The sequence below is a fragment of the Hyaena hyaena genome, unplaced genomic scaffold, assembly GCF_003009895.1.
Source record: "Hyaena hyaena isolate Hyena2069 unplaced genomic scaffold, ASM300989v1 scaffold_86, whole genome shotgun sequence".
NCBI lineage: Eukaryota > Metazoa > Chordata > Mammalia > Carnivora > Hyaenidae > Hyaena > Hyaena hyaena.
In genome coordinates this window covers 3,849,127-3,861,600 of record NW_024080721.1, presented here as the reverse complement: position 1 = coordinate 3,861,600, position 12,474 = coordinate 3,849,127, and the positions used below count along the sequence as shown (strand labels likewise).

The 12,474-nt window shown below is 50.2% G+C and overlaps 1 protein-coding gene across 1 annotated transcript in view; it reads right to left on the bottom strand.

Moving 5' to 3' along the window:
* The window catches only part of LOC120233335, a 114,219-nt gene extending 102,463 nt beyond the window's left edge, over positions 1-11,756 (bottom strand). Inside the window, exons 1-3 of the mRNA XM_039234498.1 lie at positions 11,687-11,756; positions 11,312-11,541; positions 10,049-10,345 (exon numbers count right to left, since the gene is read on the bottom strand). Of these exons, the coding sequence (XP_039090429.1) occupies positions 10,049-10,345; positions 11,312-11,541; positions 11,687-11,756 (597 nt within the window). The remainder of the gene's footprint in view (positions 1-10,048; positions 10,346-11,311; positions 11,542-11,686) is intronic.
* Positions 11,757-12,474: the final 718 nt, after the last annotated feature.

The window sequence follows — 12,474 nt, the reverse complement described above, 5'->3', positions numbered from 1 at the left end:
CTGACAGAGGAAGAACAGGACCACCTGTGGTCCAACTGTACCACAAATTCTAGGCAGATACTTAAAAAGAATGAGTTGGACTACACGTACAGTAATCCCCCCCCATCTACGGGGATTATGTTCCAAGCCCCCCAGTGGATGTCTGGAACCCGCAGAGAGTACCAAACCCCCTACGTGCTATGTTGTTTCCTATGTGTGCATACCTAGGACAAATTTTAACTTGTAAATTAGGCACAGTAAGAGATTAACAGCAATAACCGATAATAAAATAGAATAATTAGAGCAATATACTGTCACTGAAGGGAATATGGTCTCTCTCTGTCTCTAAAAATATCTTATTATCCTGTATTCATCCTTCTTCTTGTAATAAGGTGAATGATGTAGGCATAGTCATGTAACCCTGGGCCACTACTGACTTTCTAATGGTCTGTCAGAAGAAGGATCATGTGTTTTCTTGACAGTAGTTGTGTGCAAGTAATTGAAACCATGGAAAGCAGAACCGTGGACGGTTTGTGGAGCAAAAAGAAAAAAAAATCAGTTATATTTATATATATATATATATATATATATAACCACATATATATATTATTGAAATACATGAGAAGGACCTAAATATGCATGTATTTCTATAATATGTATATACATATATGTACATAACCACAAATACATACATTATTGAAGTACCTGAGAAAGACCTAAATATGCATCTATACATTTGTACATGTTTGCAAAAACCTGGACAAAGTTGTGGAAAAATCACTGCCAGACACATCCTATGAGCTTCCTTCATGGGCAGATTTGGAAACAGAGAAAGGGACAAGCTTACGAACTTCTTAACACACTTCTAAGCTGTCTGATTTGTTACCTCATTACCCTACGCAGATATTATTTTGTAGTTTTTTAGTCAAACCTCATATAAAATAGTAGCCATGACACACAGCAGATACGCCACTGCCTTTCACATCTGCTCCACCATTTGGAAAAAAATTCCCATTGCTTTTTTAGCCCCCCGCCTCACCTTCTCATGGTTGGTTCAAGCAGGGAGAAATGTATTGGTGCACAGAAGATACTGAAAAGAAAATTCTAAACTAAGCGTTAGGTGCTGAATCATGTCTCTCCAAAAATTCATATGCCGAAATCCTAAACCCCAGTACGTCAGATTGTGACCTTACTTAGAAACAGGCATTGCGGATGCAATAGGTTAAGGTGAACTGGTACCAGAGGTGGGTGGGCCCCTGATCTAATGCGGCCGGCGTCCTCCTACAGAGCAGAAATTAGATACAGAGATGGGGCGCCTGGGTGGCTCAGTCGGTTAAGCATCTGACTTCGGTTCAGGTCATGATCTCACGGTTCATGGGTTCAAGCCCCACGTCAGGCTCTGTGCTGACAGCTCAGAGCCTGGAGCCTGCTTCGGATTCTGTATCTCCCTCTCTCTCTGACCCTCCCCCGCTCGCACTGTCTTTCTCTCTCTCTCTCAGAAATAAATAAAACATTAAAAAAAAAAGAAAGAAAGAAATTAGATACGTAGAGACACACACAGGGACAACGCCATGTGCCACCTCGCCATCCCGCCACCAAGCCAAGGGACACCTAAGATTTCCAGACACTCACCAGAAGCTAGGAGGGAGGCACAGAACAGACTCTCCTTCTTGGAAGAAACCAAATGTGCCGACCCCTTGATTTTGGACCCCCCCCCCCCCCCCCCCCGCCGCCTCCAGATGGGTGGGAGGGCAAATTCCTGCCACTGAGGACACCCAGCCTGTGGCAGCGCTAGGAAACGAAGGCTCTAGGCTACCGGGAATGTTAAGCCCAACGCAAAAGAGCCAGCCGTCAGCACGTCCCCCAGGCCCGCAGCTCGGTTCCTGGGGAATATCCGCAGGAGATTCAGGGTGTAGACGGCTGTCTCCACTATCTCACATCACGGGTGGCTTGTACATGGGGGGGTCGCACACACCTGGGAAGAGACAGCCGCTTCCTGATGGAAGGCACCGGAGCCTGCGGTGCGCAGAAGGGGCTGCAGAATCTGTGTGTTTGTCCTCAGACCCACAAGTAACAAAGAAGCCGCGAGGCAGGGATGGAGGGACGAGTCTGTTCTCGCAGGAGGAGGACAACGAAGGAGGCTCTTTGTCCGGGCAGCTCTCCTCTCCCCTCCCTTCCCCACGTGCAGTATTCACGCCTTCCTGAGGAACAGGATGAAAGGGGAAAATGGAATTTTAAAACTTGAGAGGCTCGGGGCGCCTGGTCGGCTCAGTCGGTTGAGCGTCCGACTTCGGGTCAGATCATGATCTCACGGTTGGTTCAGGTTCGAGCCCTGCGTAGGGCTCTGTGCTGACAGTTCCGAGCCTGGAGCCTGCTTCAGATTCTGTGTCTCCCTCTCTCTCTGTCCCTCCCCCAGTCACGCTCTGTCTGTGTCTCTCTCAAAAATAAACATTTAAAAAATAATAATAATAATAAAATAAGTCTTGAGACGCTCTAACCCAGATTCCTAGCCCTCGTCTTCCGGCTTGCAAGTGTCTCTGCTACCATAGCTGCTGCATCGAAAAGAGGGGGTCAGGGAGCTGGGTGCTTCAGTCGGTCAAGGATCTGATTCTTGGTTTGGGCTCAGGTCATGATCTCACAGTTTGTGAGTTCGAGCCCCACACTGGGCTCTGTGCTGGTGGCGCAGAGCCTGCTTGCGATTCTCTCTCTGCCTCTCTCTCTCTGCCCCTCTCTTGCTCCTTCACTCACTCACTCTCTATCTCTGCCCCTCTCTCAAAATAAATAAGTAAACTTTAAAAAAACTTTTTTAATAAAATAAAATAAAGAAAGGAGGAGTTGGCCTGGGAAAGCAAGTGTGATGATTCCTTGTGACACTGAACTTTTTGTCTTAAAAGTGGATCCCCAATCGAAATAGGTTCTTTTTAAAATAATGTTCACGGTTACCAAGTGAAAAGCAAAAACAAAACACAATGTCCGACTCAGGAGGCAAACAATCTGCCAGAAAACAATCTGAGGCTGCCATGGACCAACTCTGAAGTCAACCCACACTTGTCCCTGCTGGGGAGAGGCCATTACCATCGGCCTGCTGTCCACATACCATGTAGGGACCTCACAACCTGGATTGCCTTGAGGATAAAACCCTAGCCTTCCCTTGGCCTCTGCCTGCCCGGAAAAGTATCACTGAGATCTGCCTAAAAGCAACTACCTTTCACGTCCCATGAGTGTAATGACCAACGTTAACTACCTCTTGAAGCACACTGACGCTATATTTTCCAGAGACGCTCCCTTTAGCAACACAGCACCTGTTCGCCACCTTTCTGAGGATGTTGACCAGAAGCAGATGGGGGAGGAAGAAGCAGTAATTTAGTTGTTTTATAATGTCTGTTTTCATTTTCTTCGAATCCACCATAAATAAAGTCACACACTCAGTATAAAAAGAGCATGCTACACAGACACATTCATTTTGTCCCAGTGTATGAGAATTGAGCATCCCTAGAATTCCAGAAATACAGAGAACGTGGTCAAAAGCAACATGGTGTCATCACTGTATTGGTTTATGACGGCTGCTATTGGGTGGCTGAAAATAATAGAACCACTATTCTCTCACGCTTCTGGAGGCTGGAAGTCTCAAATCAAGATGGCAGCAGGGCCTCGGTTCCTGCAAAGGCTCTAAGGAAGAACATGACCTTGATTCTTCTAGCTTTTGATGGTTGCCAGAATCCCTAGTGATCCTTGGCTTGTGACAGCAGAACTCCGTCCTCCGCCCGTGTTCACACAGCTTTCTCTCCTACGCCTCTTCTGTGCCTTCAAATCTCTCCTTGTAAGGACACCAGCCACTGGGTATAGGGCTCACCCTAATCCACTGTGACTCAACTCACTGACATCTGCACAGACTCTATTTTGAAATAAAGCAGTACTCACAGGTAACAGGATTAGGATGCCGGCTGTCTTTTTGTGGACTGTTGCTCAATCCACAGCAACGAGTAAGACACGGGGACCAGGGTCTCAATCCGAACCTGGGTCCCTCAGTAACTGTGTCAGTTAGAAAGGCCAAAGCTCCAGGTAAAGAAAGACTCGGCTGGTATATAAGCTTCAACACGCAGAGGGAGTTGGTGTTTTCTCTCGCTACTGGAATCTCCCTTGTCAAAGCAAGACCTCAGCGGCAACAGCTGAGGGAAAAAAGAGGTGGTCTGGGCCATCAGGGATGGGAAAGATGACCTCAGCAAGGTGAGGGACCTAAGTGGCACAGGCATTAGGCGAGAGAGCTTCGTGAGACACTGCAAGCACCAAAATAGGCCCAAGGTAACGGAACAAGTCTGTGCCTTGTTCCCGACACCATCCTTTCCCAGTTCTTGGCCTGAGGGTTTGGACCCAGTGAATACTCTGAGGCTGTATCACTCACTGGTTGGCAGCTAAATCGGGATCAAAACTCTTTTTTAACATAAAATGATAGTAACTAATTCCACTAGGCTCCAAGGAGGTCTTTGGACAAAGACCTCAACTATTTCTTCTGGCTCTACTTAAACAAAGCCTCCGTTTAGATTTGGGCCCAAGGGGGCTGAGGGAAGCACACTGCAGTGTTACTGGGTGTTTCTGGACTCATTTTATTTGCTGACCACTAACGACTCTCTGAATTGCCGCTATTTGCTATTTTGGAAAGCCCTGTGGAAGGCAGCCTGGTCTCCAGCCGCCTCGGGGCTATCCGGACGGACTCTTCCAAGACTCAGTCCCCAAGGCTCAGCTACATAGGGGGATGGAGTCAGTGCGAAGGGAGCGGGGAGGAGAGAGCCAATCTGGAACATCAAACAAAAATGCGAAAGTTGCCTAACACCCAGAGATAACCCAACACAGTCAACATTAAACAGCCCAATTAGTCAATGGGTAACCAGGGGGCAGAGGGTTGTTTCCAAGGTTGGCATTTTGCAAGTCACTTGGTGGAGATTCTGCCGACAAACTCGGAGAAAGACCCAGTGATGTAAGCTAGCATTCCGCCTCTGAAAGACCTCAAATTAACAACCCCAAGACTTCCTTAAAAACCATGAAGCCCAATGCTTTGTATGCCACTCATCTAAGAGGGATGAAAAGAACCGCCAAATCTAGAATTGATTTGGTGAGAGACCCATGCCTTGCTAAGAGTGGCTACCCCTTATTTCCAAGCAATTGCTCCTGAACTCCCCGACCTCCTTCCTCCCTTCCAAAGGTGGGGAGCCCTGGTCAGCACAGGCAACCTCAAGAGATATGAAAGCAGCCTCGCTGAGCCACCCAGACCACCACTGCTGTAATTCTATGTATTAATAGACAATATGACCAGCACATCTAAAGCAAACTGCTCAGGGCACCTGGGTGTCTCAGTCGGTTAAGCGGTTGAGCATCGGACTTCAGCTCAGGTCAGGATCTCACGGTTCACGAGTTCGAGCTCCCCTCCGGGCCCTGTGCTGACAGCTCGGAGCCTGGAGCCTGCCTCGGGATTCTGTGTCTCCCTCTGGCTCTCTGGCCCTCACCCCCGCTCGCGCTCCATCTCTCTGTCTCTCTCAAAAATAAAAAAAAAAACATTTAAAAAAATAAAATCAAGCATCCTGCTTCGTCTTCCCCTCTTGCTTTACAGGCAAGTGGTGAAGAAGCAAGCTCTGAAGCCAAACCACCTGGTTCAAATTCCAGCTCGGCTCCTTTCTAGCCCGCCCTTCCCTGACCAAATCGTTTAACCTCTTTGGCTTTCAGTCTGTTAACTATAAAATGAGGATAACAGTGGCTATGGACGGTAAATGACCTAGATAATTCAAATAAAACTCGTAGCACAGTACCACACACACAGCACGTGCTCCATAAAAACGGGCCACTGTCAGCCCCTTCCCTGCTCTGTGTTTCTTTTGTCAATGTAACGTCTGCCCGGAAATGTGTCCTATTTGCGAAAGTTTGCTCTCTGCCTGGAAGGCCTGGCCTAATGCTCTCCAGCTGACATTCTAGACGGTTCTTCCATCACTGACAAGTGATGAAAAGAGAGAAGTGGAGAAATAAGTCTAGAACAATCTATAGTCCAAGTGAGAGTGAAATCTATCAGAGAAGGCAAGGCAGAGAAATGGCAACATAATTTAACCTCCTAAAATCTGCAAAGTTTTATCTCTAGTAAAACTTAAGTTTTATTTGCATGAACCTCTTTGCCAGCCCAAAGCTTTAACCAGCAACGAAAGAAAGTGGGGTCTGGTTTTCTCCTGACCCTTCCTCACTCCATCCTGCTTTGATGGAGCCAATGCTCGGCCATTGGACAAAATGAGAGTAAAAAGAAAAGTAGAGCAAGAAAATGATCCAGGCTGAGAAGACAAAAGCCAGCTTTACGGATAGGAGGTCTGTATTTTCTGGATCTGCCGTGGAGAAATTTCAATCTCAGGAAAGACAGGCAAATGATTACATTGGAACCTTAACAGACCGCCTCATGAGAAGACAGTTGCACAGGCTCCACATTTAGAATGTGCTGGAACTTGCGTCTCATACATTCCTACTATCACATTCCACTCTGTCCTTGTAATAACTCCACCACAGGCAAGGATCTGTTGGCTTTCTTTGTTTCAAGCTCCGTCTCCATTCATCTTTCTCCTGCTCGCCTCCTTTCCTGGCCTGCAGCGAAATGTATCCGGTAGCTCACCAAAAACACAGGCTCCGGGGAAATACACGTGCCTATGGCTAAGCGCGTCTGTCTGCACTCTTGCAAGCATGAGTCGGTCATTTCCAAGGGATTCGCCCCGCCCAATAATTAAGGCAATTAACAAACCCATGCAAATTGTAAAATATCAAGGCCGGAAGTAATCTCATCTCTATTTTAAAAAACCAATACCTAGCCCTAAAAATCCTCTTTACTTTTCTCAGAAGAGCCTGTTTCAGATCTGCTTCTTTAAAAATGTATAACTCTCCCAGTCCCTCCAAGAAAAAGAGCCTGCTGTGCAGTAGGGAAGGTGAAAGGGGGAAGAATTCATATTTATTCATCTTTAAAACTTGGGGTGGTAATTTAAATCTTCACATTCCTTTTGATCCTATTATATTTTTAATGGCAGAAACTCCCAGCCAGGGCTCGAGTGGGATGCAACCGAAGTTTTAACATTCAGGGGAGCAGATGAACTTGCCGCGGTTTGTGTGACTGAATGAGGAATTATCCAGCTCAGCCCTGCTTGGGGCAACAGGTCCCTTTGCCCGGTACTGGATTTGGGTCACCCGGCTACACTGCAAATCAGAAAATATCGGCATCATTTTGTTTGGCAAGGAAGTGAGCATTGACAGTGATAAGCAAACCTGATCAGAGATGTCAGATCCTGAGCAAAAAGGGCTGGCTGCCAGACCCAAATTAGCTAGAAAGTCGCAGTCTGGCCGAAGCAAGGTTCTGCCACACTGCCAGGGCCACAGACTCTTTGAATGGGCATCACCTAGTAGGAACTCATAAAATTAAGAAAAAAATGTCCTTCTCTCCTTCCCTGGAATCTTTTGTGTCTAGGTATTTGTACAATAAATTGGCTCCCTCGTCTTCAGTCCTATTTGAGAGCTCTGGGGATGCTTCCTTTAAGGATTGTCTTCACCCCAGCTCATCTAAATTGCATTCTTGCATTAAAAATTAATGAGGAAAAAAATTAATGAGGTTGTACGAGGTGAGGATTTGTGTAAGAAGGGCGGGGCTTGGACTTCATTCAGGAGTGGGACTCATCATTTATCTCCCCATCCAGCACAATATACATCACCATCTCCACAGCCAGAGAATCAGGGCAAGATAAAGCGTCCCATTCACTGAGGAATCAGAAACCAATGTTCCTATATGGTGGTGCCTTGAGGGGAAGAAAAAATCCCAGACAGCAGAGACCGTGACAAACATAACCACAAGGAATGTAAATAAAATATTATTACACTCAGCTCACTCACCACCTCAACCCTCAACAACTCCCTCCCCCAGAAGCAAAAAAGTAAAAACATACAAATTGTGTGTTTTTAAAAAGAGCCGAGCTGCTATTTGGAAAGAAGCCACAAATATGAAGATTTTTCTCCATTTGGCTCACTTCTGTAATCACGAGGCTTGAACTGTACCTTTACAAGCGAACCAGGCTTGTTTACTAATTTCAACTTGGGGAGCATGAAGTTGAGCCTCGCAGCTCGCGCTCACATAGGTAACTACCTTCCAACAGTGATTTGATCTTAGTCAGTGATGAGCCACGTTTACCTGAGCTTTCAAAAGCCCAATCCTCGTGCTCTTTCAACAGGACACTTTAAAATGAAATAAATGTATTGCAAGTCACAACTGTAACCACCCAGACTCGTGCCAAACACACAGGTGTAAATTTCACAGAAGAGCCAGGAGAACGGTTCTAGTAAAGGAACGATCACCATGCAGGATGCAAGCCAGAGCTCTCGCCTGCCAAGGGTCACGTGCTCCGGAGCACACAGGAGTCCTTAAATGAAACAGGCCGGCAGTGAGAACTTCAAGAGACAAAATCCACAAACTTTGCAGAGGCACGGAACAGCAGGGCAGAAAAGCCGCCTCAAGGGAAGTCTGGCTTCATCTCTCTAAGGACTTCTAAGAGCTACCCTGGTCCCCGGGACGGGGCGCCCTCCATCCTCCTCCGTCACCCCTTCCCTTAGAATAGAAGCTGTGCCCTGAACTGACAGGGACTTCAAACGGCACCACTGGTTACTGGTGTCAGTGCCGAAATACATTTACATTACCTTTGGTCAATCACTCAGAGCTCCATGTTGATAGTGCCTTGATCAGACGAGGAAGTTAGACACTGGTCACCTACCACCTTGTCTCCAAGACTAAACGTCTCTTTTCTTGTTTCGTCTGTTTGACACCCTGGGGGACTGGCCTGGTGTCTCAGGTTCTGTTCATGTGAACCCACACCCATGAATCCAAAGACCCGGGGAGGCTTAGCAACAGGCTCTGGGGCATCTGCTTCTGCTAAAGGCAATGCCCTCTGCAGGTTAATCCTCAGCATGGGAACTCATTGGGCAAAGGTTAGCCTCTCCAGGCACCTAAGGGACAGTCTGCATTTTGCATTGGGAGCTTTACATTTGCATTGAGAAACCTCCCAAGCCAGCGAGGGTTCCTGGCGTCAACGATGCTTCTGACCCACTGAGCTTTCCAGGGCCCAGTATTTTACCACTTAAACACTCCTTCAAAGTTTACTAAGAAACAATGTGGCTCTCAGCCTGCCAAAAGTTTAACTGCAGGTTTCAGTGGATTTTATCTGGCAGAGTAACAGCTCTCTCTCTCTTGGGAATATCTGTGAGCAAAAGGCAGTCATCAAACCTTGCAGTCTGGGCAATTCCAGGGTCCCAAGTGTCACTGGGAGAGCGCCTTTCTATAAACATCCCTACTCATTTTGACCTCCTTCCTGTCACCCTGGCTTCAAAATCCAAATTAAAGGCAGTCTATCGTCTCAGTAGACAGCACGTCAAAACTTTTGATGGGATGACCAGCGGCATGACTATTCCTAGCTGAACTTAACTCTCGATTTTCAAATATCTGGGGGTGGGGGGGTGGCGGGCTGAAGTTCAGGGGAGATGAAGGGAGAGCACCAACAAACAGGAAAATAAAATATAAAGTAAAATGAAATATAAAATAAAATATATAGCATACCATGGCCAGGTCGAAGCAAGTTTGATATTTCCAAATTATACTGGCAAATGGATGCTTTCACGAATCATCTGTTCTGTCTTTCCCGGAGACAAAAAAGAAGAAAATAAATAATCTGGATGCAAACACCCTAACCCCAGACCGGTAAATTGTGTCAGTGCAATGCAATCTAACATTGCCGGTCAGAAAGTGCAAGCTTACATATATCGACACGCACACAAACACCCCGAGCCAAAAGTTGTAACGCCCGATGCGACGCGCCGGCCAATGTATCACCCTCTCGCCCCCGCCGGGCGCCGGGCGCTGGGCTAAGCGGACAGCATCCTGTTCCCATCCACGCGTCTCCCACGATCGCTCCGGGCAAAGCCCCCGCCAAGGGGACGCCGGCGCCCCCTCGGGCTCCTCGGGCCCAGGGGCACCTCCTCCTCCGGGCTGGCCCCCGGCCTTGCGGGCGCCCCTTACCTGCAGGCGCTCGGTGGCCGGCTGCCACATCTTCCAGCCCGGGGTTTCTGGCAGGGAAGACGCTGGCGAGACTCCGGATCGCGCCGGGGAGAGGGGGGCGGGGGGCGCGAGGGGCTGCGGGCCCGCTTCACATCTGGGGTCGGCGTCCCCGGGGCGTGCGTCCCGGAGCCGGCCACCGCCGCCGGGTGGGCGCAGGGGGCCGCGCGCAGAGGAGGCGGCGCCGCGCTCGGCTGCCGGCAACTTGTGGGCACGGCGGCGCGCCGGCTGTCCTGGCGCAGCTGCGAGAGGACTGCGCAGCTCCGCCCGGGTCCGCGAGCGCACGGCGGCGGCGGCGGCGGCGGCGGCGGCGGCGACCGCTCCCGCCTCCTCCCCGCCCCCCCCCCCCCCCCGCCGCCGCCGCCGCCGCCGCCGCCGCCGCCGCCCGGACCTGCGCGCTCTGAGCATGCCCCGGGCGGGCGCCCGCCCGAGAGCCCGCGCCCCGGGCCGCCAGTTCCCGCCGCCGGAGCTGGGAGGCCAGAGCCGCCGCCCTGCCCCTCTCCGTGCGGGACCCCGGGGGGGGGGGAGGGGCGGGACGGGGTCTGGGCCAGGGGACAGCCAGCCAGGGGAGAGGGCAGGGCCTGGAGAGCGGGGCTTGGGTTCAGCAGGGATCTCAGAAGCGCCCGGGACGCGCCTGGTGCTGTGCGGCACGACACACTTTCCGTTCATTCTTCCCAGTCGAGTTCACTGAGCAGCTATTATGTTCCAGGCTTATGCTGGGTTCTGGGGGCTAGAGAGGCACAGCACAGAAGACAGGAAGAGGTGCCTCCGTTCCTGAGCTTCCATTCTAGTTGGGACGCCGGCCAGTGACCAAGCACATTCGTGAACGGGTCCTGGGTCAGGCGGTGACCTATGTGTGTGTGGGGGGGGGGGGGAGGGGAATAAAGCAGGGCTGATGAAGGAAGAAGGGGAGAAGAGAGATTTTTTTTTTAGACTGGGGGCCTGGGAATGTCTGGAATAAGACCCAAAAGTGGGCACGGTAAGGGATGGCAGCTGGCAGAGGACTGGGGTGCTGTACCCAGGTGAGGCCCCCATTCTTCATCCTCCTGAGTTGGGCCACACTGCAGGAGGCTCAGAGAACCCAAAGCCTGGCCCCTGTGGGCTCCCAGGCTTGGAAGCTCACACGCTAGTGTTTGCACCTTGAAAGAACTTTCCTGAACAGGCCTGGCCCTTCCCATCCTCTTGACAACTAAGCAGTCTTGACAAGATAAATATTCATATTCCCACCGTATGGATGAAATCAATGAGGCTTGCAGAGTTTAGGTCACTGTCCAGGTGACACAGCCAGTGAGTGGCTTGGAGTGTGTACGCACAGGTGACTTCCAGGGGGGCGTTCTGGACTTGGCGTCTCTTGACGTGCTCTGACCATGGAATGCCTGGGTGAAAGAGCAACCAGCTGGGGATGGGGGCACGGGGCAGCCTTGGCAGGATGGGGTAGCCAAGCTGGGTCTGGGGGTCTAATGAAGAGTATGGGCTGAGAGCATGATGGGAAATGCTAGGGACAGAAGGAGCAGAGAGAGGAAGAAGGGGGGGGGCAGGGCTCCTGAGAGGCGGGGTCTGGGGAGCAGCAAGGCCGGCTGGTGAAGTGGTCTGACAACATACCACGGGGCATTGGCACACGTGCACAGCCCGAGTCCCGAGCTACCCCTGCGCTATGAAAACGACGCCTCATGTCCAGAAGGATCTGTGCTATCTCATGCATAGGTAGTGTGATGTCCAGATACGAGAGCAGTCTGGAATCCAGCCCTCTGCTCCTCCGATCCTCCTAGCATACCTCCCTAGGCTTGGGGAACACAAGATTCACAGAGGCGGACCCACAGTAAGGATTTCAGATCCAGGGCTCCAGCCCTCCATAGTGTTCTTCGTGAAGGCTCCAGGCAGCTCCTTCCAGACCGTGCAGTTGTGAGTTGCTACCCCCTACCCTGGCACATCTAAGACTCTTGGTGCCCTCAGTGCCTCTTGCAGAGCCACGGAGATGCTCCTCGGGGGCTGGTCTCTGCCTCCCCAGATGAGCATGGGACCCTCCGGCTGACACCTGAAAACCACCAGGCCTTACTCTCTCGGCTGCTTCCCACCTGCCCCAGACCTACCAATAAACCCCTTATGCTGAGGGGGTCAGCCCTCCACGGATTTGCATCTCTGCTGCCTGGTCATGTGGTCTGTTTTGAGATGCTATTTTTAGTTTCCCAATAACTCATCCTGCACACCTCCCACACCTGGAAAACTCCTGATGAGAATAATAGACCTGCCCAGCCTCCAAGTTCTCTTTTGTCAAATCCCAAAGCAGAAAGAACATGCACTTCATTACAAAAATCTAGAAAATCCAAATGTGCATATTAAACCTCTCAGGAAGCTAAAACGGGAATATTCAGTTGCCAGAGATGTCTTCA